The sequence below is a fragment of the Andrena cerasifolii genome, chromosome 4 (genome assembly GCF_050908995.1).
Source record: "Andrena cerasifolii isolate SP2316 chromosome 4, iyAndCera1_principal, whole genome shotgun sequence".
Taxonomy (NCBI): domain Eukaryota; kingdom Metazoa; phylum Arthropoda; class Insecta; order Hymenoptera; family Andrenidae; genus Andrena; species Andrena cerasifolii.
Window position 1 is genome coordinate 3,274,852 of NC_135121.1, and position 25,638 is coordinate 3,300,489.

At 42.0% G+C, this 25,638-nt stretch overlaps 1 protein-coding gene across 1 annotated transcript in view; it reads left to right on the forward strand.

Annotated features, from left to right (window-relative positions):
• Positions 1–19,945, forward strand: part of LOC143367984 (uncharacterized) — a 59,060-nt gene extending 39,115 nt beyond the window's left edge. Inside the window, exons 5-7 of the mRNA XM_076810276.1 lie at positions 14,557–14,726; positions 19,309–19,646; positions 19,796–19,945. Of these exons, the coding sequence (XP_076666391.1) occupies positions 14,557–14,726; positions 19,309–19,521 (383 nt within the window). The 3' untranslated portion in view covers positions 19,522–19,646; positions 19,796–19,945. The remainder of the gene's footprint in view (positions 1–14,556; positions 14,727–19,308; positions 19,647–19,795) is intronic.
• The last annotated feature ends 5,693 nt before the right edge of the window (positions 19,946–25,638 follow it).

The following is a 25,638-nucleotide window of genomic DNA, read 5'->3' on the forward strand; positions in this document are numbered from 1 at the left end:
CACGGTACAATTTCACATAGCTGAAGGCCTTTTCCTCATCATACATAAATTTATATACACAATTTCTGACTAGGGGAATCCCACAGTCGGTTGACTATCAGAAATTGTGATAGGGGTCTAAAAGAACAATTCCTAACTAATTAACGATCCACGAAACGTGCGACAAAACCGTGGGAAGGCGTCGTTCCCTGCATCGGTGACCGGATGTAAAGTATACGATTCCGTCAATCTTCCAAGAAGGAACCCAGTGTGCGCATTCCTGATGTAGCCGTTACTGATTATGTTACAATGTTTAGCGCGACGGTCAGGGGTGCGCTCAACGAGGGCTTTCCCACAATGCTGCAAGGCATTGTTGAACCACACTCCTGCCGCTTACACAGAGCGAATTCGGTACAGCAAGAGAGCCACTGGGTCTTTCGGAGCGCGACTTTCTGGTGAGAACGCCGCTGCGTCAGCACCGCCTTATCCTTATCACGGGACGGCAATATGTCGAGGCGACGATGCTTCGAAGAAGGGGTTCCGATTTTACTAATTTATTATTAACTAACTAGGCGGGAGTATGATCAACGAGGGATTTCCCATAACGCTAGGCGTTGTTGATGCATACCCCGTCTTAAAAAGAGAAATTTTTCGTTCCGAACGTAACATCCCTCCCTCCTTGGAATCATCGTCGTCCCCGACGATGTATACTGAAGGTATAAGTACAGTAGCGCTTATGGACGTATGTGCTCAGGTTGCATTGGACTAGGGAAATCCCATAATGTTTGCACATTGTCGCAATGCAATCCTGTTACAATTTAGATGGGTCTAAATAGGGGCTCGTACATCAGGTCGTAGGTAACATGTAGAAAATGGTTGCGTTTGTACTTTGTGGATCGCGTAATCTGGGTACCTCCGATGTATAAATGTATTGGCTCGGTCCTGTGAGCCCTTGTCACTACCTCGTAGGCGCAAGTTAGTACCGGTTTGCCGATGTTTTGGCACCTCTCTACGTCGACTATGGCTATTTCAGGGCACTGCCGCAGCATACCGCATATGTCCTCGTCGGAGATGCCTTGATTCTCCCTACAGTGTACCTCCACCAAGCCCTTGAGGAACTGCAGGAACCACCCTCCGACGCTGGGATGCATGTTGTTGGCACTCAGGATCCGGAGTTTCTGCATTTGTCGCAGCGGTTCCAGGGTGAATTCTCCCTTGATATTTGTGCAACCACTGATGTTTAAGGACGTTACATCCTGCATATGCAGTGCAATTTCCGAAACGAGGCCGGAGGCTACCCATCCGCAAAACGTGAGGCTTAGGCTGGTCACATTTTTGTACCTGCAGGGGAAAGAAACTGCCATCTCCACTGGCCCCAGCTCCAGTTCAACAAACTCTCCCCTCTCGGCTGCTTCATTGTCCTCCTCCATTTCTATTTCAGGAACAGACTCTTTAAAGGAGCAAAAATGAAACTTGATTATTGTTAAAGTGGCGTGGAGGTTAATATTGTCAATTAACACTTGTAGAATGGTGTGATCTATTAGGCCATCGCATTTGCTTATGTCTAGATACTCCAGGCTCGTTAATTCCTGAAGCATTTTCGATAAGATTTCAGGTTTTAATATTATACAGTCGTGGAGAGTAAGCTGTTGGAGATCTTTGGTTATGGCTAACAAGGATCTACCGGTAATATCTGTCCCCAGTGCGCAGAACGATCTCAAGTGTCTGGCAGATTCCAGCACATTGAACAGCCCTGGGTCCACTGGTCCGTCGCATTTCCCTAGTTTAAGGCAGGTCAGTCGTGGTGCTGGAGGTTCCATTTCCCTCAATGCCGACGGTCTTATAGTTACCGCGGTTAAGTCCAAAGACTCCAAACCAGGACAGTTTTTAATCGCAATAGCCATTACCTGTGGTTTCAAATTTTTAGCCAAGCTTTCTTCACTTATACCTATACTCTTCAGACAAGCGCCCACCCTCATCATCAACCAGTGGAAGGAATTAGTTGTTATCAATTTCCCTTCCCACGCGTTCGGCCAACACCAGTTGTTGAGGTCAATATGACGCATATGGTGATAGGAGGCAAGGCTACCTTGGCGCCATCGTCGGGAAACCATTTCCAAGCGACCCCGATCTGCGAATGGCAAATAGCTGGCAATTTTTGCAATACATTCCGTTGGTAGGGGAATTTTGTCGCTTAAGTCAATTCCCGGAAATGGAGTCACATCGGGTCGTGGGGGAATTAACTTTGAGCTGTGCCATGAATCGGCCATCAGCACCCTCAATTTCCTTTTGTGGCATATTATTCCGACGTCCGCCGCAGCCAAGGCCTTCCTTGTTCCGTCCAGAGTTGCGAACGTTAGGAATGCGCAGTTTCCCGTTGTTTTCCTCATTACCACCGCATGCTCGACACCATAAGGGCGAAATACCTCGAGCAGCTTCTCCTTTTTTGTATATGGAGACAAACGGCTGACAAACAATCGCCGTTCCGCGGAGTTTTGTTGCCACTGACTGGACGATGCCATTTCGCTATACACTACAGACAGTTAAACACAAGCAAGATTAAATTATGAAATAATAAAATCATTATCAAAGGAGCAGAAGAACAATAGAAGAGTTATAACTAACAACAATTTCTGACTAGGGGATTCCCATAGTCCTTAGACTGTCAGGGTTAGTTGTTATACATATTGCTAGCAATTTATCATTGCCCTCTGAATAGGCAATGGTGGTCTGTTTTGCGAGGTATTTGATTCTTGTAATGGTATTGGTGCTGGTTGGCTGGTTGAAGCTTCCTCTGGTTCGTGGTTCGAGTCACGTTTCCTTAGGAATCGTATCCTGCATAAGGTCTTCAGGGGGTTCCAAAAATGGTAAATCATCAATCCTATTACGATTACGGCCTGTACCGCTATTGATCCGTACGTCAATGACAAATGTGATTTCCTTGCTCGATGATGTTCTCCAATTTCCTCTATTTGGGCTTCAATTTCATACAACGAATCAGATGTGCGTTCTAATTTATTAATGTCATTTGAAAATAGATTCTCTGTGGTGTGTTTCTCTTTGGAGTACTGATAGATTTCAGGTGATATCAAGCTAATGTTCAGTAATAGATTGGGAATGTAGTAATAGGAATCCTTGCTTAAGTACGTTTTTGATCCTAGCAAGGTATGATATCGTGTTTTTGCAAAACATTCCGGATGTATTTCCAAGATTCCTGTTCCAACTATGGTGGTGTGAGTATTCTTCTGTCGACCGCATAGGATTTGCATCGGTTCCGGTTGTTCAAATGAATATAACCATCCGCCAAGCGTAGTTAATTTTCGCCAGGAAGGTATATGATAGGGCATGATTCTAATATTACACAAGCGTAAGAATTTCGGATCTGGTTGAAGTAATAGAGAAGTTTCGCATGTTCTGTGAGCTATGTCTTGCAATGGGACGTCCTGTGGGCAAATGTAGTAATGCCATGCCCAGGTGCAGGAATCTATGAATGCATTATCTGATCCGAAGAATTTGGAGTGGTCAGTGCTTATACCTAAATATGGAAATTCCGGTAAGATGAAAGCCGAAATTGCAGTTCTATTACTACTTCCTACATCGCCAGAACTATTAATGTACTGAGGGATTGGTAATACGTGTAGTTTGTACAGGTCGTATTCAATCCGATTTACTAATGGTATCTGTACTGTTACGACTATTTTTCCTGTTATATACTTTAGGTTGACACGAGATATCTTGACGAGATCCTCGATTCGTTGATGGTCCCTCGGTATTGGAAGTTCATAATCGACCATTGAGTTATGTATTTCATTTATTATTGTTTTGAAACTAGATCCGCTCAGTAATGATGGGTGTAATTTTCCGTTGCGTGCAGTGCTCAAAGCCGTGATAAAACGTTGCGTGGTAGTAATGTAATGATTTAGAGAGGTTTCAACAGATGCTGAATATTGACTCATTGCTACGCTGTAGTTCAAGGCCAACTGTTTATCCACTTGCAGTACTAAATCCAAAATCTTTTGTCTATTAGTTTTTACTTCTGCTGCAACTCGGTTGAAGGTTTTATGAACATTATGGAGGTCACTTATGATTATATGTGTTTGATTTTTGACAAGTTGGGTGATTTTTCTCTGATCAGCATATATCTTATCTATTTCCTTGTTAATGTATTCAGAATCGTCACTGTCTAAAGTTCCAAATAGGGCGTGGCTAATTGAACCTATGAATCCGAAAGGTGCATTCCTGCGTGTAATAGCTTTAGGCAAATTATGTGATTCATATTCTGGCCTCTTAATTTCCATGCTCAATTCCATTAGTTCCTTCTGTAGTTCCGATGCTTCTCGCACTCTATCTGTTAAGTACTTTGTTCGTAAATAAGAATCACATGGTATCGTGGTTGGAAATTCAGTGCAGTGGCGACGAGTTTGTTCAATGTTCCCGGCTTCATATGGGAATTCTGCTACTACTTTATCTATATCTATAACTATTATGAATCGCCAATCAGCCCTTTGAAATCTAATCGCGTTGATTTTTTCGAAGTATAAACCCGGGTTCAAATCCGTACGTGTCAGTCTGTATAGTTCCTGGGTCCGCGCGGTATGTTGCAGAGCAAGTAAGATTATCAGTCGGGTCAGTGTCATCCTTCTTCCTGAATCAGTCAAATCAATCAGGACTCCAATTTAATTGTAATTTATCGACATGTTTGGTGAGCATTTTACCAGCTTCATCCCTTAACAACACATTATTGCCTTCCAATATCCCAATAATCTTATATGGTCCGTGATAACGCTTGGCGAATTTTCCCCTTTTTGGTTCTACTAAAACACGTACCATATCCCCTATTTTGCCTTTGAAGGGTCGGGCGTTCCTATCATAGTACACTTTTGATCTTTCCTTTGCCTGAACTAAATTTTGTCCTGCTATTACTTGCATTTCTGAAAGTCGCGTTATTAAATCATGTAAATAGGAATTGTACGTGACTAAATTCTCGTCGTTCGGGAAGGAACTTGGGCAACGCGCAAGTTTGCCAAAAACTAATTCATACGGGGTAAAATTTGTGGCTTCATGGACAGATGTATTATAAGAAAACATAGCAAAGGGTACTAATCTATCCCAATCGTCAAAATCATTCATGTAATGGCTAATGTATTCGGTTAACACTATGTGACTTCTTTCCAATGCACCATTGGTTTGGGGTCTATACCCGGATGTAGTGACATGTTGAATTTTGAAGATTTTTGCTAAGTTCCGAATTATCTTATTAATGAAACTAGTCCCTTTGTCCGTTAGTATTGCGCGTGGCGTTCCATACTGCAATATAAGGTTAGTAACCAGTGCGTGAGCTATAGTTTCTGCTTTTATGTCCGGAACAGGGACAGCTATGCAATATTTTGTCAAATTATCTTGCATAGTTAGTATATGTTTGTTCCCGCTGGGAGTAGTGGGTAAAGGACCTACAGTGTCTAATGATACTTTAGAAAATGGCTCCAAAGGAGTGTCAGTGATTAACATTGGTTCACGAGTTTTAGTTCTTACTAATTTTTGATTCTGGCAACTACTGCAAGTACGGATATAATTTTGAATATCGTTGCGCATACCTGGCCAATAAAATCGTTCTCGAATTCTGCAATATGTCTTTGTTAAACCCTTATGTCCTCCTACCAAACTTTCATGTAACTCTGAAATGATTTTCAGGCGAAGTTCTTCCGGAGGTACCTGAGTGTTTCCGTAACAAAGGGCTATTTCGATATTGCTATCCTCAAATGTATTCCTTAATATTTCTATTAACGTACCTTGAGGTAATTCGTCCGTAAAGTCGCCATTCTGTGAGATTCTTAGACCCTTTATATCTAAATCTGAAAGAATTTTCCTTAGGTTCTGTAGCCCAAGTTCCAAATCCCGAGTAGAAATTTTATCAAAATGTTTCCTTTTTACGACTACGCTAAATATTCTATTTTTACCGCGTCTTGTTATTAGTATTTGTCCCACTCTGGGCTTTGCCTCTTTTAAGTCGTTCGCATTGATGATGCCTAGGTCGGAGAGCAATATACTCACTGGTGTAACAAGTTCACAATCGGACGAAATGAAATGTACATAGTTTGATCTGTAATACGTTAGATTTTGTCTCGTAGAAGTTACGATGTCTTTACTTTTGCATTGCTTGCTGCGAGATTCGAATTCTAGATCCGGAGGTATGTAATCAGCGTCCGGGATGTATATGGATGATGAGTTTGAGATTTGTGGGAAAAGCTGTCTAGGAGTGGATTTTTGAACGATAGGTTGCCTACCTCCCTCCTTGGGAGTTCGATCAACCGTTGAATTTGGAAATGGTGTCGAAAGTGCTATAGGGTTTGGATCTACAGTCGGGGTAGGTAAGATTGAACTGTATCTAGGCCTGTTAACGATTGTGCTATCAGGCACTCTTGTTGCAGTTATTTCTAGTTCTGATTCTTCCGGAATATTTTTCAGCTGAGGTGCTTTACTGGCTGTTTCCTCACGCCTTGGATTTGGAATTTGACTACCTTTTTCAGAATCTCTAGCTTGTTGTAATAATTTTTCTATACGTCTATTTAACTCTTCGTCCCCAGTATCATCATCGTATGGATCCAAATCTTGTAATATTTCCTGTCTACGTTCATCTAAAGTGTCTCCTTCAGAAAGGGCATCTAATAAAACTATTTCCTCTTCAAGTTCCTGTAATTGAGCGCTTTTATCTAATAATGATTTTTCAAATCTATTAAAAGACTCTTGTAGTTCTTCTAAATCTATAAATGTGGACTTCTGTTTGTTCTGATCATCTGTATCACTATCGCGAACTTCGGGTAAATTAATGGCAATAGTTTTCTCTACTTCGGACTCGCTCCCTTTTTCCCGCAATTCCGTACCGGCCACTGCACTTTGTGAATCTGGAATTTTAGGATTCTCCACCATCTGTTTAGGATGAAATCCCAGATTCGGCAGTGTACTCCTACGTTGACGGAATATGGGCGGATCTGACTGTTCGTCATCGGAATCGACGTCCTCTACTAGAGAAAGTTCTTTTGATCTACCTAATTCTTGTGTTTTTGATGGTCCCGGAGCTTCAGTAGCTTGAAACTTTGCTCGCGTTCTAGTTGCTATTGCACTGGTATCTAAAGGTACAGGTATCCTCGGTTTAGATATTGAACTTACTGGTCTCCCTAATTTTGGTTTTCCTGGTAAACTAGCTATTCTTTCCTTAGGTTTGGAAGCTTCAAATTCCGAAGATGTCGGGATTCGTTTGCCCGTTGTGGAGGGTTTATTTATTGGTAATAATTTTGGGCAATCAGGTGCTAACTCCGACTTTGTATTATCAGAGGAATCCGATAAACTGAAATCATCAGACGAACATAGTTCATTTACTATGACTGGATTCCTTGATAAGGCATCAGCATTTGTGTTTAATTTTCCTGCCTTATGAATAAATTCATACTCATAATCTCGCAATTTTAGTCGCCAGCGGATCAATCGTTGCCCTGGATCTTTTATTGAATTAATCCATCGTAGCGGTTCGTGATCACTGACTAGGGTAAATTTACGGCCATATAAATATGGTCTGAAGTGTAAAATGGCATAAAGGACTGCCAAACATTCCTTTTCTGTAGTGAAATAATTTTGTTCCGGTTTAGTTAAAATTCTCGAAAGATATGCAACTGGGAGATCTTGACCATTTACTTCCTGACTGAGTACAGCGCCTATGGCATAGTCTGACGCATCTGTAGTTAAGGTGAATGGACTATTAAAATTTGGATACTGAAGTATGGGACTTTTACAAAGTGCTTTTCGTAATTCCAGAAATCCTTTCTTTTGTTCCTTTCCCCAAGTGAAAGTAGAATTTTTCTTCAACAAGTCTGACAGTGGTTTAGCTTTTTCTGCGAAGTTTTTGATAAAGCGTCTGTAATATCCTGCTAGACCTAGAAATTGCCTAATATTTTTCTGATTTTTCGGACGAGGGAAATTCTTTACTGCACTAATCTTTTTCGGATCCGGTTTTACACCTGAGTGACTAATAACATGTCCTAGGTAAGCAACTTCTATTTTGAGGAACTCGCACTTATCGGGTTGTAAAGTTAATTTAGCATCGGCCAAACGCATGAATAAACGACGAATTTTCTTTTCATGTTCTTCTAAATTTTTGGCATATACCACGATATCATCCAAATAAACGAAAACTTCTACACCCTGTAACCCGCGTAAGACTTGATCCATTAGCCTTTGAAAAGTCGCTGGAGCATTTTTGAGACCTTCCGGCATTCGGATGTATTCATAATGACCGTTTGGGGTTGTAAAGGCTGTTTTTTGTCTATCTTTAGGATCCATTTCAATTTGTTGAAATCCGCTTGCTAAGTCAAACGTAGAGAAATATCGGGCTTCACCTAAGTGATCCAGAATATCGGTAATGTTCGGTAATGGATATGCATCGCCAATGGTTTTCTCATTAAGATTGCGGAAATCTATGACTATTCTCCATCTCAGATTGCCTTTAGAATCCGGTTTTTTAGGAACAATCCAAATGGGCGAATTATACGGTGAATTTGAAGGTGCTATTATTCCGTTATTTAGTTTATTACGAACCTGTTTTTCTATTTCATCTTTATGAACCGGAGGAAAACGATACTGTCGCGTATTCACAGGAACATCATCTACTGTGGGGATTCTGTGTTTAATGTATGAGGTACATGGTAATTTATCGCAAGGCAAGTGGAATCGTTCTGGAAATTCTTTAATGATTTTAATTACATGATCCCGTTCTTCTTCGTTCAAATGGTCGAGACGCAATTTTTTTATGATTTCTAAAACTCTGTCTTCCGCGATTGGCAAGGTCTCATCTTCTGTATCAGAATCGAAATAATTTTGTTCTTCTTCGGGGAAGTTATGGTACTCGAATGGTATTAATTCTTGTGGCGGTATTTCGACTTCGACATCCTTATCCGTCGTATTAACGGCAAAGACGTGACATGCGCCTTGGTCATTTACAGACACAACAGCTTCGCCAATGTACAAACCATCTATAGTTTCAATTTTAGGTAGATATCCCTCTTTTAAATCATGATTCGTAACGTCAATGGCAACCGCTTTTCTAGTACGTGCTTTTAAATACAAAAGTCGGGGTTTTACACTACGAGGTACTGGATCATGGCCAATAAAAGGTATGGGTTTAATAGGATCGCTTCGTGTTACCAATGTGTTATGGGCGAAGGAGATTTCAGCCTGCTCTTGTGTGAGATACTCTTTACCTAATATACCATCGCAACGCAGTACAAATGAAGATCTTACGACATGAAATTTTACGGGTTTGCCTAATAATGTAATTATTGTGGTACCTAAAGTCTCTGTCATATCCGGAGTTATTCCTGAGATAGCAACTGATTCATGAAGTGCGACTGAAACATTTTCGTCAAGGGCGCTTAATTTGATTACGTTTATATCTGCTCCTGTATCTACGAGGAAATGTGCACAACCCATATTCAGCTCTTTACCCATCATTTTTACTAGTGGGGATTCGGGTTTTTCTACCGTTGCAATTTTTCTTGGTTTGCTAGAAATTTTACTGTTGCATGACGCTCCTTTTCCGAATGACTCGACGTCGCGTCCGTCCGTCGGGTCATTTGTGCGTTTAAATGACCGGTTCTATCTTCGGGTTTAGTATTTCTATTATATGGAGAACTCGGTCTCGTTGATGGAGGAATAGGAGATGGAGATCTTGGTCTAGGCCCTTGAGAATACCTATCTCTTGCTGAACGTGGTGGTTCATTACTGTTTGTATTATAATGATCATACGGGTAATAATTAGGATATGGCATTGGCGGATAGAAATAAGGCGAGTAGTACGGATGTGGAGGAAATCCCGGTGGATTGTAATAATGATTGTATGGTTCCCTGTTGCGTGATGGGGATTTTAAAATTCCTACTGGCGATCCGGTTACGTCAGGATTGGGATTCGGTGAACGTGTGCGATTCTCTTCTTCGTTTCGAATTGCATAATTTTGATAGCGAGGAGGGTTAATGGATTGGCGATTAGCGTAATCCTGATAGTAAGAATTCGATGGTCTAGAATAGTTATTATTCTGATTAAATGATACTTTCTGGATTTCATTCGATGGTAATATTCCGGATTTCATTCGCGTTTCTATACGCGCTGCAAATTTTCTCGCATCTTCTAAAGTTTTAGGGTCACGCGCATCTACTGAGCGCGCTATTTCATCTGGAAGTCCGCGAATATAAGCTTCCAATCCGCATTCTTTTAATGGTAATAACATTTGTTCTGCATTATTCCCATAACTATCCTCTAACGCAACTCGAGCTCCGCTAATTAATATGTTTAATCTGTCATAAAAATCGCTAACTGATTCGTCCTTTTTCATCCGAATATTTTCTATTTCGTGTTGATAGTAAGGATAATTCTTGCCCGGTGCGAATCTACCCTTTAGATGTTTAATTAGTTCATTAACTGTAGTAAATGTTTTTCCATACGTGCTATCGCGAGCTGAACCCTTCAATTTTCCTAATACTGATTTTAGAAACGAGCCCTCTAATGCAGGAGGCACTAATGCTGCGCTATTTTGTACATCCTGTACAAAATCCTTAAGAGGAACGCCCTTCCCATCAAAGTACGGAATATTTAAAGTACTATTTTGAATAGTCAAGCACTCCGCCATGGAGGTCATCATTGCGCTTGCGTCTTGAGACATGGTTGAATATTTGTATAAAAATATATGGGCAGAACTAGTCAATAAATATAGATAATAGTCCCAGCATTACCACGACCACACTGATAATATATACAAAAATGGAAAAATTTTATAATTCTATCTGATTTCAATGAATATGAGCACCCAGGAATTCTTGCAAGAGAATTCCTGGTATCCCACCGCTGCCACCAGATCTGTTACGTGCCGCGGCCTTTTTAGTGTTCGAGCGGCACGATTTTTAGACGCAATATCGATTAGGGGTATCCCACAGTCGTTAGACTATCAAGTATTGCTGGATTGAGTTTATGATTTAGAAAAAGCAAGGAGGCTCGCCGCAGTCGTAACAGTCGATTCTTTTAGTTGATAATTATTTAGGTACCTTCTCAGAAGGAGAAGGGGTAGATTTTGGGATCGTCGTTGCTCCAGTCCCATACGGGTCTTTTCAATGGAATCAGATAGGTAATTCACTAGTAGAGGTTGAGTATAAATAAAATTTTAATGTTGAATAACGGATGAAATCAAAAGAACATAACATAAATTATGGATATGATCGATCAACAATTGTATAAAGTTCAGGTACTAATATAATTGATTATAATTTCTGACTAGGGAAATCCCACAGTCGTTTGACTGTCAGAAATTATTAGTTAGATGCATTAAATTTTAACAGTGCCAAATAAGTGGTAAAGAAAAAGATAAGAAAGGGAACTCACCAGACAGTCGCAATAATATAAATGTTAATCTGCTTTTAAATTTGCTTTTTAAGTTTTGGAAAACTTTCTGGATCGCTGATAAACCTGAATCAGAAAGAAGGATTAGACGCGAAAACACACACACACACTTGATTTGAATTATAAATTGAAACGGAAATAATGTAAATTAAATTATTAACTGAGTAAGCTAAGCGAATAATTAGTTTTGAAAAGTTTAGGATTTGAATTGTTTCGCAAAGTTGAGTCTTTCACGCGGTTACACAGTAGACCGGAGAACTCTAGCTCTATAAGACTTCGCGTACCCAATGACACGCACCTCACGATTTATCGTCACAGAGTAGTACTGAGTTGAATTATGAAATGAAACTGAATAATAATAATTTTAACTAGTAGATACAATAAAAATTTGGATTAAATCGTTAACAGAATAAATAGTTTCGAAGTTATTAGAATATTTGTTTCGCAAAGTCGAGTCTTTCACGCGGTTACACAGTAGACCGGAGAACTCTAGCTCTAAAACACTTGCGGACCCCAATGACACGCACCTCACGATTTATCGTCACAGAGTGCCGCAGCTTCACGCTCTCGGCAGCGGCCAGGGTGGGTCCGCGTCGAAAAAGCTTACGCTGCATCTTATCGCTTGACCATGCATGGGCCCCTCCACTTAGCGAGGCGGGGTGTATGTGTGTTTGCTCACATCCATCCGTCATACTCTCTTGATTCAAATATACGATCGAGAAAATTATATTAACTGTATTTGCGGAGCATATGTACGCACTATAAACCATGACATCAACACGGTACAATTTCACATAGCTGAAGGCCTTTTCCTCATCATACATAAATTTATATACACAATTTCTGACTAGGGGAATCCCACAGTCGGTTGACTATCAGAAATTGTGATAGGGGTCTAAAAGAACAATTCCTAACTAATTAACGATCCACGAAACGTGCGACAAAACCGTGGGAAGGCGTCGTTCCCTGCATCGGTGACCGGATGTAAAGTATACGATTCCGTCAATCTTCCAAGAAGGAACCCAGTGTGCGCATTCCTGATGTAGCCGTTACTGATTATGTTACAATGTTTAGCGCGACGGTCAGGGGTGCGCTCAACGAGGGCTTTCCCACAATGCTGCAAGGCATTGTTGAACCACACTCCTGCCGCTTACACAGAGCGAATTCGGTACAGCAAGAGAGCCACTGGGTCTTTCGGAGCGCGACTTTCTGGTGAGAACGCCGCTGCGTCAGCACCGCCTTATCCTTATCACGGGACGGCAATATGTCGAGGCGACGATGCTTCGAAGAAGGGGTTCCGATTTTACTAATTTATTATTAACTAACTAGGCGGGAGTATGATCAACGAGGGATTTCCCATAACGCTAGGCGTTGTTGATGCATACCCCGTCTTAAAAAGAGAAATTTTTCGTTCCGAACGTAACAATATCCAATTTTATAACAGAGGTTTGCGTTGCCTTCTTCCTACCGTCCTTTTGCACATGGTATCGTTTTCGTGCTTAGCGAGCATATTTGTTACCGTTTTAGTCGCATCACTGTCCTACGACGGTGGTGGGCGAGGGCGAGTGGGCGAGCTACTATGCTGTCCGCTCCGCCACTCGAATCGGCTAATAGGTACTCGCCCGTTTACTCGACTCAACCAACTGTTTACACTAGTCGAGTTAGATATGCTTTTTCACAATCGCATCTCTACTGTACCGTTTAAAGTACTTCCTCGCTGAGGGCTCGGTTTGGTCTACACAATGAAGACTTTTCGCTATCCCCATCGCGTCTGCCTCAGCGAGATGAAACGAGAGCGAACGAGAGGGACTAAAACAAGCGAGGAACGGTACGAGACAAACGACGCGTTGATATTTTGTCTTGCTCTGTCTTTCGGACGCCTGAAGACTGGCGTTCCAATGTGCGCCCGGCGACTGTGACCGGCGACTAGTGCAAGGGAGAAGTAGGCACCTGTTTCTCCCTTGCACTAGTGGGACCGTCGCCGACCGCACATTGAAACCCCAGCCTTGACACTCCGTCCTTTGCATTCGTCTTGCTCCCTCCCTTTGGCAAGAAAGAGGTGAGAAACGATAGCTCGGAATTAGCGCTCCCTTAACGATCAAAGCTCAAAGCCGGTCCCGACCTGCAAGCCCTCAGCGAGGAAGTACTGTACTTAACTAATGTAAACTAGCCTTTAATGTTAGTGCCAGATGGTATTCCCGGTACCCTATTCACGAGTGCCAAAACGCATAAAACTTAGTGAAGCGTGAAATTGGAGTATGAAATTCGTCTACTATCCTGAATAAAAGATAATCTCGGGAAGCTGGAATTATCAACTTAATTAGGTACAACTGTAGAACCAACCAAATAGGGTACACCCCTCCCCCCCCCCCCCCCCGCCCCTGCCCGCCACTTCAGAAAGGAAAAGCGTCTGAGTCAGGTCATTTTCTAGGTGACTAATATAGGCTAATTGAGTTAAAATAAGATAAATCCATTTCTATCTCAGACCTATCCCAGCACTGTTCGCCTGTTTCGTACACTTTTCCGCCTGGTCTTAGTTCCTGTGACGCACTTTCAGTTTATCTTGCTCTCGCCTTTCTCGGGTATGAGTGAAACAGAAATAGTGGCGTTTCACGATGGGCTTACAGCATAGGGACCTAACTAAACTCATATCAAGGGAATACTGGACATGTAATTAGTATCGTTTCTGAATTCCGAAGACCAATAATTTACTATTACTTATAATGAAAAATAGTCTACATGACGCCGAATTTGGACTCATTTTCATCAGGAAATCTTCACCAATCTATTGTAACACTGCCATGAAAGTCTAACACTCTAAAAGAACATATCGAAAAAATGTTGATTATTAGGAAACTCATCCCGGGTCGGGTTCCGAGCGAGGGAAGACTTGCTGACAAAGAATAAAGCAACCTCCGGGGTTACGTTATATTTAAAGTGAACATTTAGGTATTCTCGAATAATAATTTCAATACTTTCCATAAAATATCGACGCGAAAATACATCAAAGCCATGCATCACGTTGAAATCCTTCAACGTGAAGACAGGCAGTTGCCACTCAGAGTGTTAATAGTTTAAATAGTCAAAACTTTGATATTGTGTTCTAATACCTTTAAAATATGTATGATATGAAATTGAAGGAGAGAAACCACATGTTTGTATGGTGTGCAACAAGGGCTTTTCAACATCGAGCTCCTTGAACACGCATAAACGGATCCACAGCGGTGAAAAGCCCCATCAGTGCCTTGTTTGCGGTAAGAAGTTCACGGCCTCCTCCAATCTTTATTATCATCGTATGACTCATATAAAGGTAAGTTTTTAAACTTCACATTTTAACGAAAGGAAAAGATATAATCCATTGTTTCATGTTCATCACTGGTATCATGTTCATAGTTATAAAAAAATACTCTACAAAATGTGATAGGGCAAACTTATGTTAAAAATTCAACAGCATTATAGAATTATTATGCAGACTGTGCTGCTTATCTTGATATAGCTCAGAGTAATTATTATTTACGAAGAGGCACGCGTTGGTATACGAAAATGTCCGATAAGGGTTAGTTTTACAAATACAAGCATTTTTATATTTTGTGAAACACGGGTCCAAAACGGCTATTAAAGTGGCATTTAACGATGCCCAGCTGTGTTTCTGCGGATCGATATGTTGATTATTATTTCGCCTTTGTTTTTTTAAAGGCGTATATATTAGGCTAACTAACGAACGTGCCAGTCTGCCGGTTGCCCTTTTAATAGACGTTTCGAACCGGTATTTTACGGAATATAAAAATGCTTATTGTTATAGTAGTTCCTTCAAGTTTTGAATGTCTAGTAATCTTTGACAGTGAATTAGGTCCGTCCAGTCCAGATTGATAACTTCCTAATGTCTAGGGGCTGGTTAAAGCCGTGAAGGATAGTAGCTTCTGCGTTGCTCAGGAACTGGTCAAAGCATCCTGAGATACTAGCCGAGAAAATGGTAGTATGCCCTACTCAAATGATAGATTCCGCATGGCCTAGGATCCGTTTTAGGGCTGCCCAGGATGGTAGGTTCACCTGGCTCAGAACCGGGAACGGCCGCTGAACCGCTCTGAGTTTTTTTCACGAATTCATCCCATTCAAGCGAAATTAGTGAAGTTAGTGGATCTCGAGTCGTGCATACGTATTTGGCGCGACTAAGTGTTAAACCTTGGGGGCCCTGTGACGCCGCGGGAGCCTCCTGCCCGTTAATTCAGGGCCGATGGCGAGCCAGCCGGCTCATGGGGTGAAACGTCTCACTTCGCCCGACTTTGGGAATAATGTGAACTCTCAGGAAGATGCTAACAGCAGGGGGAATTTCTGCAGAACCCCAAAGCTGCATTCTATGCAATTGGATCGCCTCTGTAAGAAGTATCTTAAGGAGAAGAATGTCAATAAAAAAAAGACGGTTCCGCCTAACCTAAAATCGGCTCGCAAACGAGGAGTCGCCACATCCTCCCAAGATATGTCGCCACTGGTGGGGACTTCAGACAATGACCAGCCGCCGTTGGAAATATGCTTAGTCTCTAAAGGCGGAATCTCCTAGCTGCGACAGGTCGCAGCGACCGGCATTGACCCCACTAGTGCAAAGGGAGAAACAGATGCATACTCTCCCTTGCACTAAGGTCGTGTTCAGATATATTGACTGTTGAGTTCGGTTTCGCGAGCAGCGCGCGAGGAGAAATCAGCCACCACCACCTGGCGATCGTGGATTGGCAGTTGAAGTTGCTGGGCCCCAGAAGGGTATGGTGGGGTAACGGGAACGCTGCTCGGTTCCGTCTGAACGAAGCCGTGTGGCTATTGTTTATTCTTACAAGGAGACCGCACAGGTTATGCAATCGGTTCTGGAATGAGACTGGGTGGACATTGTAGTGCACACCTAGTGTTACAAAACCGTAAAGGGTTTTTGTACAGTGGGCCTTCGTTTTCGAGAAATTTGAGTTCAAAGTTTTGCGCGACAGTAGTATTTCAGTTGTGCAAACATTCTTAGGAAGCAACGGTCGTAGCTGCGATATTAAGATGTTTGGCTACGGTGCTGGAGATCTTCGGTTCGATTCCTGGTGCGCGCTTGTTTTTTTTTCTTTTTCTTACCGTAGTAATGCAATGGCTGCACCTAAAATTATTTTGCGCTGTAACGATGTTAATATATATTATTACAATAATACTGCACACAAAGTACAAACATAATACAAGTGCAGATATAATATAAATATAATAAAACCGCAAATTACAAATAATATCAGTGCAACAATATTAATATTATTATCATTATCGATGATGTATTAAATTTACTACGTCTATAAGTGTGAGTGCTTTTATATATTTAAAAAATATGCCGAAGACGTCGCGGGCTGCAGACTATCGAATAGACTTTAACGGCAGTTAGAGCTCCGGTCATATCTGACCGTAGGGATAGTCGTATACAGTAATATTGTTGCACTGATATTATTTGTAATTTGCGGTTTTATTATATTTATATTATATCTGCACGAGTATTATGTTTGTACTTTGTGTGCAGTATTATTGTAATAATATATATTATTAACATCGTTACAGCGCAAAATAATTTTAGGTGCAGCCATTACATTACTACGGTAAGAAGAAGAAAAAAAAACAAGCGCGCACCAGGAATCGAACCGAAGACCTCCAGCACCGTAGCCAAACATCTTAATATCGCAGCTACGACCGTTGCTTCCTAAGAATGTTTGCACAACTGAAATACTACTGTCGCGCAAAGCTTTGAACTCAAATTTCTCGAAAACGAAGGCCCACTGTACAAAAACCCTTTACGGTTTTGTAACACTAGGTGTGCACTACAATGTCCACCCAGTCTCATTCCAGAACCGATTGCATAACCTGTGCGGTCTCCTTGTTAATATCGCAGCTACGACCGTTGCTTCCTAAGAATGTTTGCACAACTGAAATACTACTATCGCGCAAAACTTTGAACTCAAATTTCTCGAAAACGAAGGCCCACTGTACAAAAACCCTTTACGGTTTTGTAACACTAGGTGTGCACTACAATGTCCACCTAGTCTCATTCCAGAATCGATTGCATAACCTGTGCGGTCTCCTTGTTAGCGTAATAGTTGTGTGCGTTACGAAGCTATGCGTAAACCAATACGAGATGAAACTATCGAGAAAGAATCAATGTTTTCACCAATGAAGCTCCTGAATTTTTTCGGACCTAACGCACACCTGTTCTGATGTATGTGTTTCTACGCTAAGCACTCGGTTTGGCCTACACGTCAGGAGCTTGACCTTATCCCCACCACTGCTGGCTCACTCTTGTTCTGCGAAGGTGAAAGCGAGTCAGAAAACGGTTAGAAAAGGAGCACCCAGGCAGGCAAGCGGTATGGTGGGAGAATACCTCTCACGAAACTCACCGGCCAATATATCTGAACACGACCTTAATAGCATTGGCTCCCTGTGGCGACGTGTGTCACTAATCACACGACATGTATCATAGTGGCCTCTAGAGCATCACGCGGTATCCCTGACGACGTGGACGGAAGTGGGAGAACCCGAAAGAGTTCATGTGCCTTAGCTTGGGCAGCGCTAGTGTAGACGATTAAAAGAATTCCAGATGTTTAATGTTAAATTTTTACTTGAACTTATCTACCATAGCATAAAGACGCTCTTTAACAATAGCTTGCTAGCGTAGTGCGTAACGTGTCCGTGATGACAGATGTAATTCTACATAATAGTAAAAAACTTCAGACAATCCTATATAATAAGAGGCTTAAGGTGAATGTTCCTTTGTTAGCAAAATCTTTCCAGAGGCTTTTTTTCGTACTTCCTGATGACCTACGATATTCAGATTCGGCATGAAGTTTCCTCTGCGCCCAAAGATGCCGTAAGAAATCAAAAACCTGGGAAATTCGAAAATGGGTAGTACCTGTGGCCTAAAACAGGTATTTATGTACAATGTAGTAGCTGCTACTGCATTGTATGAAGGCCTGCACGCGGGTCGAGCTCGAGCTCGTGTTGAAAGACGAAGCGAGACAAAGTATCATGCTTTCTCTCTTTCGTAGCCGACGGTAACTTCGTGTCGACTCTTTCGTCCTCTCTCGCTCGCTCACGAGTTCTCTCACTCTCGATCGAAAGATTCCAAGAAGTGGTGGAGATACACAGGGGCCGCTTTAGCATACTTGGCACCCCCCGGCAAGATTATCATGGCGCCCCTCCAAGGGCACGAAAATCAATTAGCACAACGGATATAAATGAATAAACGCATACAGCGGCGGCTCTACAAATTTGGCGAACCTGCCTGCCCCCCCCCCCCCCCGTTTAAAGTCGGCCCTGGAGATACAAACGCGCGCTCATTGCAGGATCGAAACGCGCCCTTTATTTGGGCTCTCACAGAAAGTGTGTTGTTGTAAGAGTGAATATGCTCCACAAATTTCTTTGATTCGGGGTCTTTGTCACGCATTAGTTGTTGTAATAATATCGAGAATTATTTCGTTTCTAGGGGGGGGGGGGGTCTCAAATTTCGGTGGGCAGTGAGTCGGGGCACGTATCTGACTTAGGCCCTTCGAAATACCCTTCAGGAGACCAATTAGACAGGTACAGAGCCCCTTCTGATACGCTAAAGTTGTAAAATTTCGTATTTCGCAGTGAAAATTGTTTCTAGGAGAGTTTCCAACAAAAATTGTGGTTATCTTACGCGTCTTATTATATAGGGTAGTAACGCCTGGCGAAGACAGGCTAAAAAAACTAGTTGTATATAAGGCGCTATGGAAACTATACTCTTACCGTATTTATCAAAAATATTTTTGTAAAATTATTTCATGAATTACCAATATCATTTACTTTATCTTTTATACATATATTGTCGGCGATAGTCGGGTTAAATGTATGTTTTAATATTTCTTTTTCAGGAAAAACCACACAAGTGTACTCACTGTTCTAAATCCTTTCCCACGCCTGGAGATCTTAAGAGTCATATGTATGTACATAACGGACTATGGCCATTTCGGTGCCAAATTTGTAGCCGAGGTTTCAGTAAACCAACTAACCTTAAAAATCACATGCTACTACATCTTGGTAGATGTTCAAACAAGAAGATTGTTAAATCCATTTCCGGTTATTAACAAACTAATGGATATTCTCAATATTTTAATGTGTTCGTCAGAACAATCACAGTTTCCTATACTGCAAACGTGCGCAGTGAAATCCGACATTGTTAAAGGAAACAATTTTATAATAAAATTATTTGGTAAAGTATCTTTTTTATTTATATTCTTCGCCTGAAAGATGTGTGTATAGTGAATATATAGTATGGTTAATAACTATACTTGAAGAATAATGTTGTATAATTTGTTAGTTAAATATTTTGTTGCCATATGAACAAATATTATTCTGTAGGAGAAAAAGACTCTTGGCTGCCGCGGATTGCCTGGACCGTAAATTAAACCCGGATCATCCGCGTTCCGGGCGACTGCCTAACCTTAAGGTATACAGGGCTGACAACGATTCTTCTTCTCCAAATCTACATACGCCATATGGTAACGAACGGGGCGCCGCACATAGGAGTATTTGTATAATAAAACCGGAAAAAAATATTGTATGTGTTTATTGCAATGTACATGCAAAAAAACACATAATTAGGAATTTATTAAAAAATAATTTTAATAAGTTTAATAAAAACTTTAAAAAAATATCTATTATTTCCCGGTTAACACAGAAATATTACTGCTATATTACTGCAATATTGCAAAGTAATATTATCCAGATTGAATAATTTAGTTTTATTACTGTAATATTACTGTATTTGCTCTATTCTCTTGTGGTAAATTGCTTGACCGTTTTCGTAGAATCTACAAGAAAAATATAAGAAATTACTAAGTTCAAAAAATTCAACTCTTTGGCTTGGTTTGAAGTAATAAAAAATAAAATGGTGGAAGAAGGCGGACAATTTTAATATGATATTTAACTCACATTGGGCTGAGGTTCACGCCAATAAAAACAATTACCCGACACATAGACAAAAACACCCTAATCTGCTAAAATTATGTAAATAAAAAGTGTATTTAGGCCTTGCTTTAACATTTGTAGAAAACATAAGCATATGCAGCAAATTGATAAAATGTTGTTTTAAAATAAAGTACATACCTTCATCTTCCATGTTTAAAATGTACCCTGATAGCCAGATCTGGGCAGCAGAATCTGACGTCAGAACTGCAGCAGTCTGTGTCCGCATTTGGCTGCGTTCTGATGTGCAGAGCCTGAGGTGTAGTGCCTGATGTCAGATGGACAGCAGATGGACTGCAGATCGACAGCAGATTTCGCCGTCTGCTAGGCACAGCAACAGCGCCATCTGTAGGCAATTGCTTGGTAATTCTGAATCTCAGATGGCGCTGTTGCTGTGCCTAGCAGACGGCGAAATCTGCTGTCGATCTGCTGTCCATCTGACATCAGGCACTGCACCTCAGGCTCTGCACATCAGAACGCAGCCAAATGCGGACACAGACTGCTGCAGTTCTGACGTCAGATTCTGCTGCTAGATCTGGCTATCAGGGTATTTTGGCTTAACTAAACCACACAAAACACAATAACAAGAAAAACAAATATTACTAACGAAAGCGCCGTGAACACAGACTTGCGGTTTTCGGTATGATCCGCTGCACAGACGCAAGAGCAGGAGGAATTTTTATGGCTGCCATTTGACGGAACGATTATCAAGCTTTAAGAAAAATGGATTTGTTGGGGTTTTTGACTAACTTGCTTATTTTGACTTTTCTTTGGTTTTTTATTCAAATACTCTTATGTGCGCCACCTATTTAGTTGCTGCCCGCACGCTAGGCGGTTTCCCGCTCGGACGCCGATTCTCTACAATTCATATTCAGATAATATAATATTGTGAACATGTAGATTTTCATATTCTTGTAACCATTGTACATAGTTATGTTATTACAAGTGTCGATAAGATTCATTTCTGTCTATTTATATTCGTTAACGTGTTAATCATTGTTTTTTTTATCAAATGCCATTTTATTTTTATAAATTTCCATTGTCATTTCTAGATTTTGTTTTGTATTGATGTTTCCAAAAATTGGTGCCTATTGTTACATGGAGAACCTTATAAAACCAATTCTATATCAAGGGAATCACATAAATTGTTAATAAAATGGACATTTCTTTTAGTAATCTCAGGAAAGAAAATAACTTTAGACCGCGATCACACGAGCGTTGAAGTAACGGACGTTGCGAGGGACGTTATGGTTGCAATCACACGAGTGTTGGTTTTGTCGTCCGTAACTGAATGTTGCATCGTAATATTGAGAACTCCTTATGCGAACAAGGAGGTTAGGAATCCTTCGCAACTCGCCGCTTATACACCATGTCCTTATAATGGCACCCGCAAGAGTCATGGCATCAATCAAATTGATTGCCGAAAAATAACTGAAAATCACGGCTAGGCGCAAGACTGTGCGAGAGCGACGGCTTTTGCCGGCATCACATGCTCGAGTTCCAGCGACACACACCCCCATCACAGTTCATTAGTATAATAAATCTTTATTTCAAGTACTCTTATCGTATCCCTGTGTACCAAAAAAAAAATTTCAACGTTGCCCGCGTACATCAAGGTATGCGTGAGAAAGTACAGAGTGTCATTTCTATGCCGCTTAACACTGAAAAATGTCTCACACATCAGTAGACAGTATGTATCCTTACGAATAAAATGGATAATACCGAAGTCGGAATTTTCGTTTATACTGTACCGAGAATGTAAAAGAAAAAACGCAAGACAAGAAAATATTGAGTGCACCCTGTAAATACTACAAGACTACTACAAGGCGCATTTTATGCGCTTTACTGTCAACTTTGAACTTATGAAACAAAGTTTTTTTTTAACTATTTTCGTATGTCCCAGTCATCGTTTGATGAATTACTTAACAAAATGAACTGAAAAATAACACTTGAGAAGTTATTAATTTTAATAAGGTATTTATCAGGGATCGAAAGAGTTCTGGAACTTTTCAATAGATTCTGTTTAAAACAAGGAGCGTGGGACTTTTTTAACAAATGTTTTTATATTATAAGTTCCCACGAGAGCCGGTAAAGAAAATTTCTTGAAAATAAAAGTTTCAGTTGGAATAGAACTTAAGTATAAAAAATAAAAATAAAGAATTTTCTATAACAGGAACAGATATTTTGTTCATCAATATTAAAAAAATTTTCAATCGTTGTAGTCGAATTAGTTGATTTAGTTGCGACTTACAGCGGGGGGAGCATGTGGCACATGTCGGGGTCCCGGGCGTCACTCTGGCCATGTGGCCAGTGAGTGTGCAAACATTCGGAGAGCGGAGTTCTCCCAGGGCTGACCGCGCCGCCCGGTGTAACCGCATATCTTTCCCTTGCGCTGCCACGGGGTCAGAGAGCCTCCTTTCAACGGCCGGGACGGAGCAGGGAAGGACGACTTGCCACCGGGTCCGGGGGATCACACCATCTACCCCGCACGACCCGGGAAGACGGGCCTCCTCCAAAGGGGAGAGGGAATGGCTTTGGATGGCCGCCTCCTCATGGTACGCATTAACCCGCCAGGATTCTACCCCGTTTCTCGGGTACGCGTCCAATTTTTCTAGGCCTGGGCCAACTTGCGGACGGACCATACTCACGGGGGTGATCATCGACGAAGGTGGACAATCCCTACCCAAGACGCACGTGTAGATGCGCCGGAGTCATTACGCGGTGCGCAAACCACCCTCTCCGGCCTTGACGGTACCAACCCATCACTAAATTAATTCGCGGTGTATAGAACCGTGCCTCGACGCCGCTCTACCAGATCTCCTATCCACCCCGTAAGCTTGCTTTTACTCGTCATCCTGAACCCGGAGTTGCCGGGTCCACTTCGCGTCCCCGCTAAAAGCCTTCGGACTGCGCGAGCACGCGCGTACGATGCCTCCGGCTTGTTGGGGCGACGGCTTGTTTACCCTCGTAAGGCTAGCTGTCCCTTCCTCTTGCTCCCTCCCTCTCTCCCCTTTGACTCGATTCCGTGACACTCGCCCTTTTATTCCTGTTTTCTGAGACTTCCCACAGCTATCCTACACTGCAACTCTGCCTCATTGTTCTCCCCCCCCCCCCCGACTTATGTTCTTTAATCACGAGGTTAAAGCATACAAAGGAAAGGGTCCCCATGGCAAGAGGGCCTCGGGGAATCCCTCATCACTCCCAATCCAGTTTTGATCAGGTCTGATATATTGTTGCGAGATCTGATAGCGAGGCACTGTCCAGAATGACCCATTCTGACCCATGCGGACCCGGTCACCACCCGCCCCTAGCGGCACTCCGCATTCCTGAAGAGGTGTGTAAAAGCCGATGCGCTGGTATCGCTAAGCGCTGGGAGCGCTGAGTCCATTCTGTCTTTCTCTTGTCTCCGCTACCCTTCCGCGGTCCCGGACCGAACATGCCAAGGTTTGGTCACCACCGAACCACGGTTGGGGTAGCTGACTCACTTTCTTGCCCTTAGTAGCTGCCTTTCTATTAAAGATGTGGGGAGGGGGGGGGTAGAGGTGGTAGATGAGCGAGTCACAATTCCTCGCGATTAAATACTTTATAGACATTGTCATGCTGAAAATAATTTATAATGAAAAATTTAACAGTAAATTACATTTCCATTTTATTTATTTCTTTATTATTGTTGTTTAATGGTTTTCTTGGATCGCAGTAAAGCCTGGAAACGCAATGCAAAGAAGAAACGAAAATTTCAAATTTTTGTGGCCTCAATTAAACAATAAATGTATCGACATTCGTCCGCAATCCTACTTAGGGGAAAACCACACTGTTTAAAGTGTGAAGCTTAATCGAACGCGGAAGCGGAGCAATAAGGAAGCCTTCGAAAAATGGGCACTAATTTTATGACAAACTATTATATGTACAATAAAAATTGGTTTTATAATAACTGAACGCGACGAACTTTCAGACACCTCGCGTGTATCCTTGTTTTTTTTGGTCGTAAGCGTTGCGATGCTCGCACGTAATAACCGGAGAAGTATTTTTGCGGCAGCAAATGCGCGAGATATTCTTAAGGGGGCCGTCTCCGCGGGCCTTTGAATGTGTGAGTACGCTCACACAAGCTAGGAAAAGCGTGCACGTATACGCGTGTAGTAAGCAAATCGTAAATTACAACTTTCGTCCTGGAATCGGCCCGAAGGAAGTTTTTGCGGGTACAGTTGCCTTCAGTAGACATCTGTGCAGGGTGGTCTGGTGCGTTTGAAAGCTAATAAGCACCCCACTTTGAAATAATAATGAATTTATGACTCGAAAACTGTCCGAATGAAACTTCAAGGCTTCTCCGTTGGTGGCGCTAATGGTGCACTGCAGCCATGTAGCACCAGCGTGACGTGTAGGCAGGGCCGACGCGAGGTTAGCTGGCGCCCTTGTGCAAAAAAAATTTTGTTGTCCCCAATTTTTTGCACTTGTTTTCTATTTAATATATTTAAAAGAATTACATTTATATTTAGTTTATGTGAGGTGTTAGATTCCTTTATTATTAAGCGTACGATTTAGTTTTTTTAGCGTCCCATTCGGCTGGCGCCCTTGTGCGGCGCATGGTTCCGCCGGGCCTGCGTATACGCGATGTAGTAAGCAAACCGTAAATTACAACTTTCGTCCTGGAATCGGCACGGTGGACGTTTTTGCGGGTTTAGTTGCCTTCAGTAGACTTTCGTGCAGGGTGGTCTGGTCCGTTTGAACGCTAATAAGCACCGTACGTTGAAATAATAATGAATTTATGAATCGTGTACTCAGGACAGCCCGAAAAATGACAGAATGAAGCTTCAAGGTTTCTCCGTCACCGGCGTTGATGGTATATTCGTGCCTTGTACCATCAAAACCGGTGGAAGTCCAATCTAGCCGATAAATGTAGGAAAGACATAGTTGCCGAGACGTATCGAGAGTCGAATCGCGCTGTTGCCGCATTTCCCCTATCAATATTTTTCCATCAAGGAGGCTTGAATGAATCACGGCGAAGCAGTTGGAGAACAGAGATGGGCAAAGATAATATCTGGATAAAGTCAAATAAAAGATACTACAGTATTGTCTCATGAAACGAGAGCGAGCAAGAGGCACTGAAAGCGAGCGAGGGTGGTGCGAGATAGACGACGAGATGTTGTTTGTCTCGCTCCGTCTTTCGGACGCCTGACACTCCGTCCTCTCCGTGCGCGATCGTCGCGCAGGCAAAGCGTTCCATCTCGCTCCCCCTATCA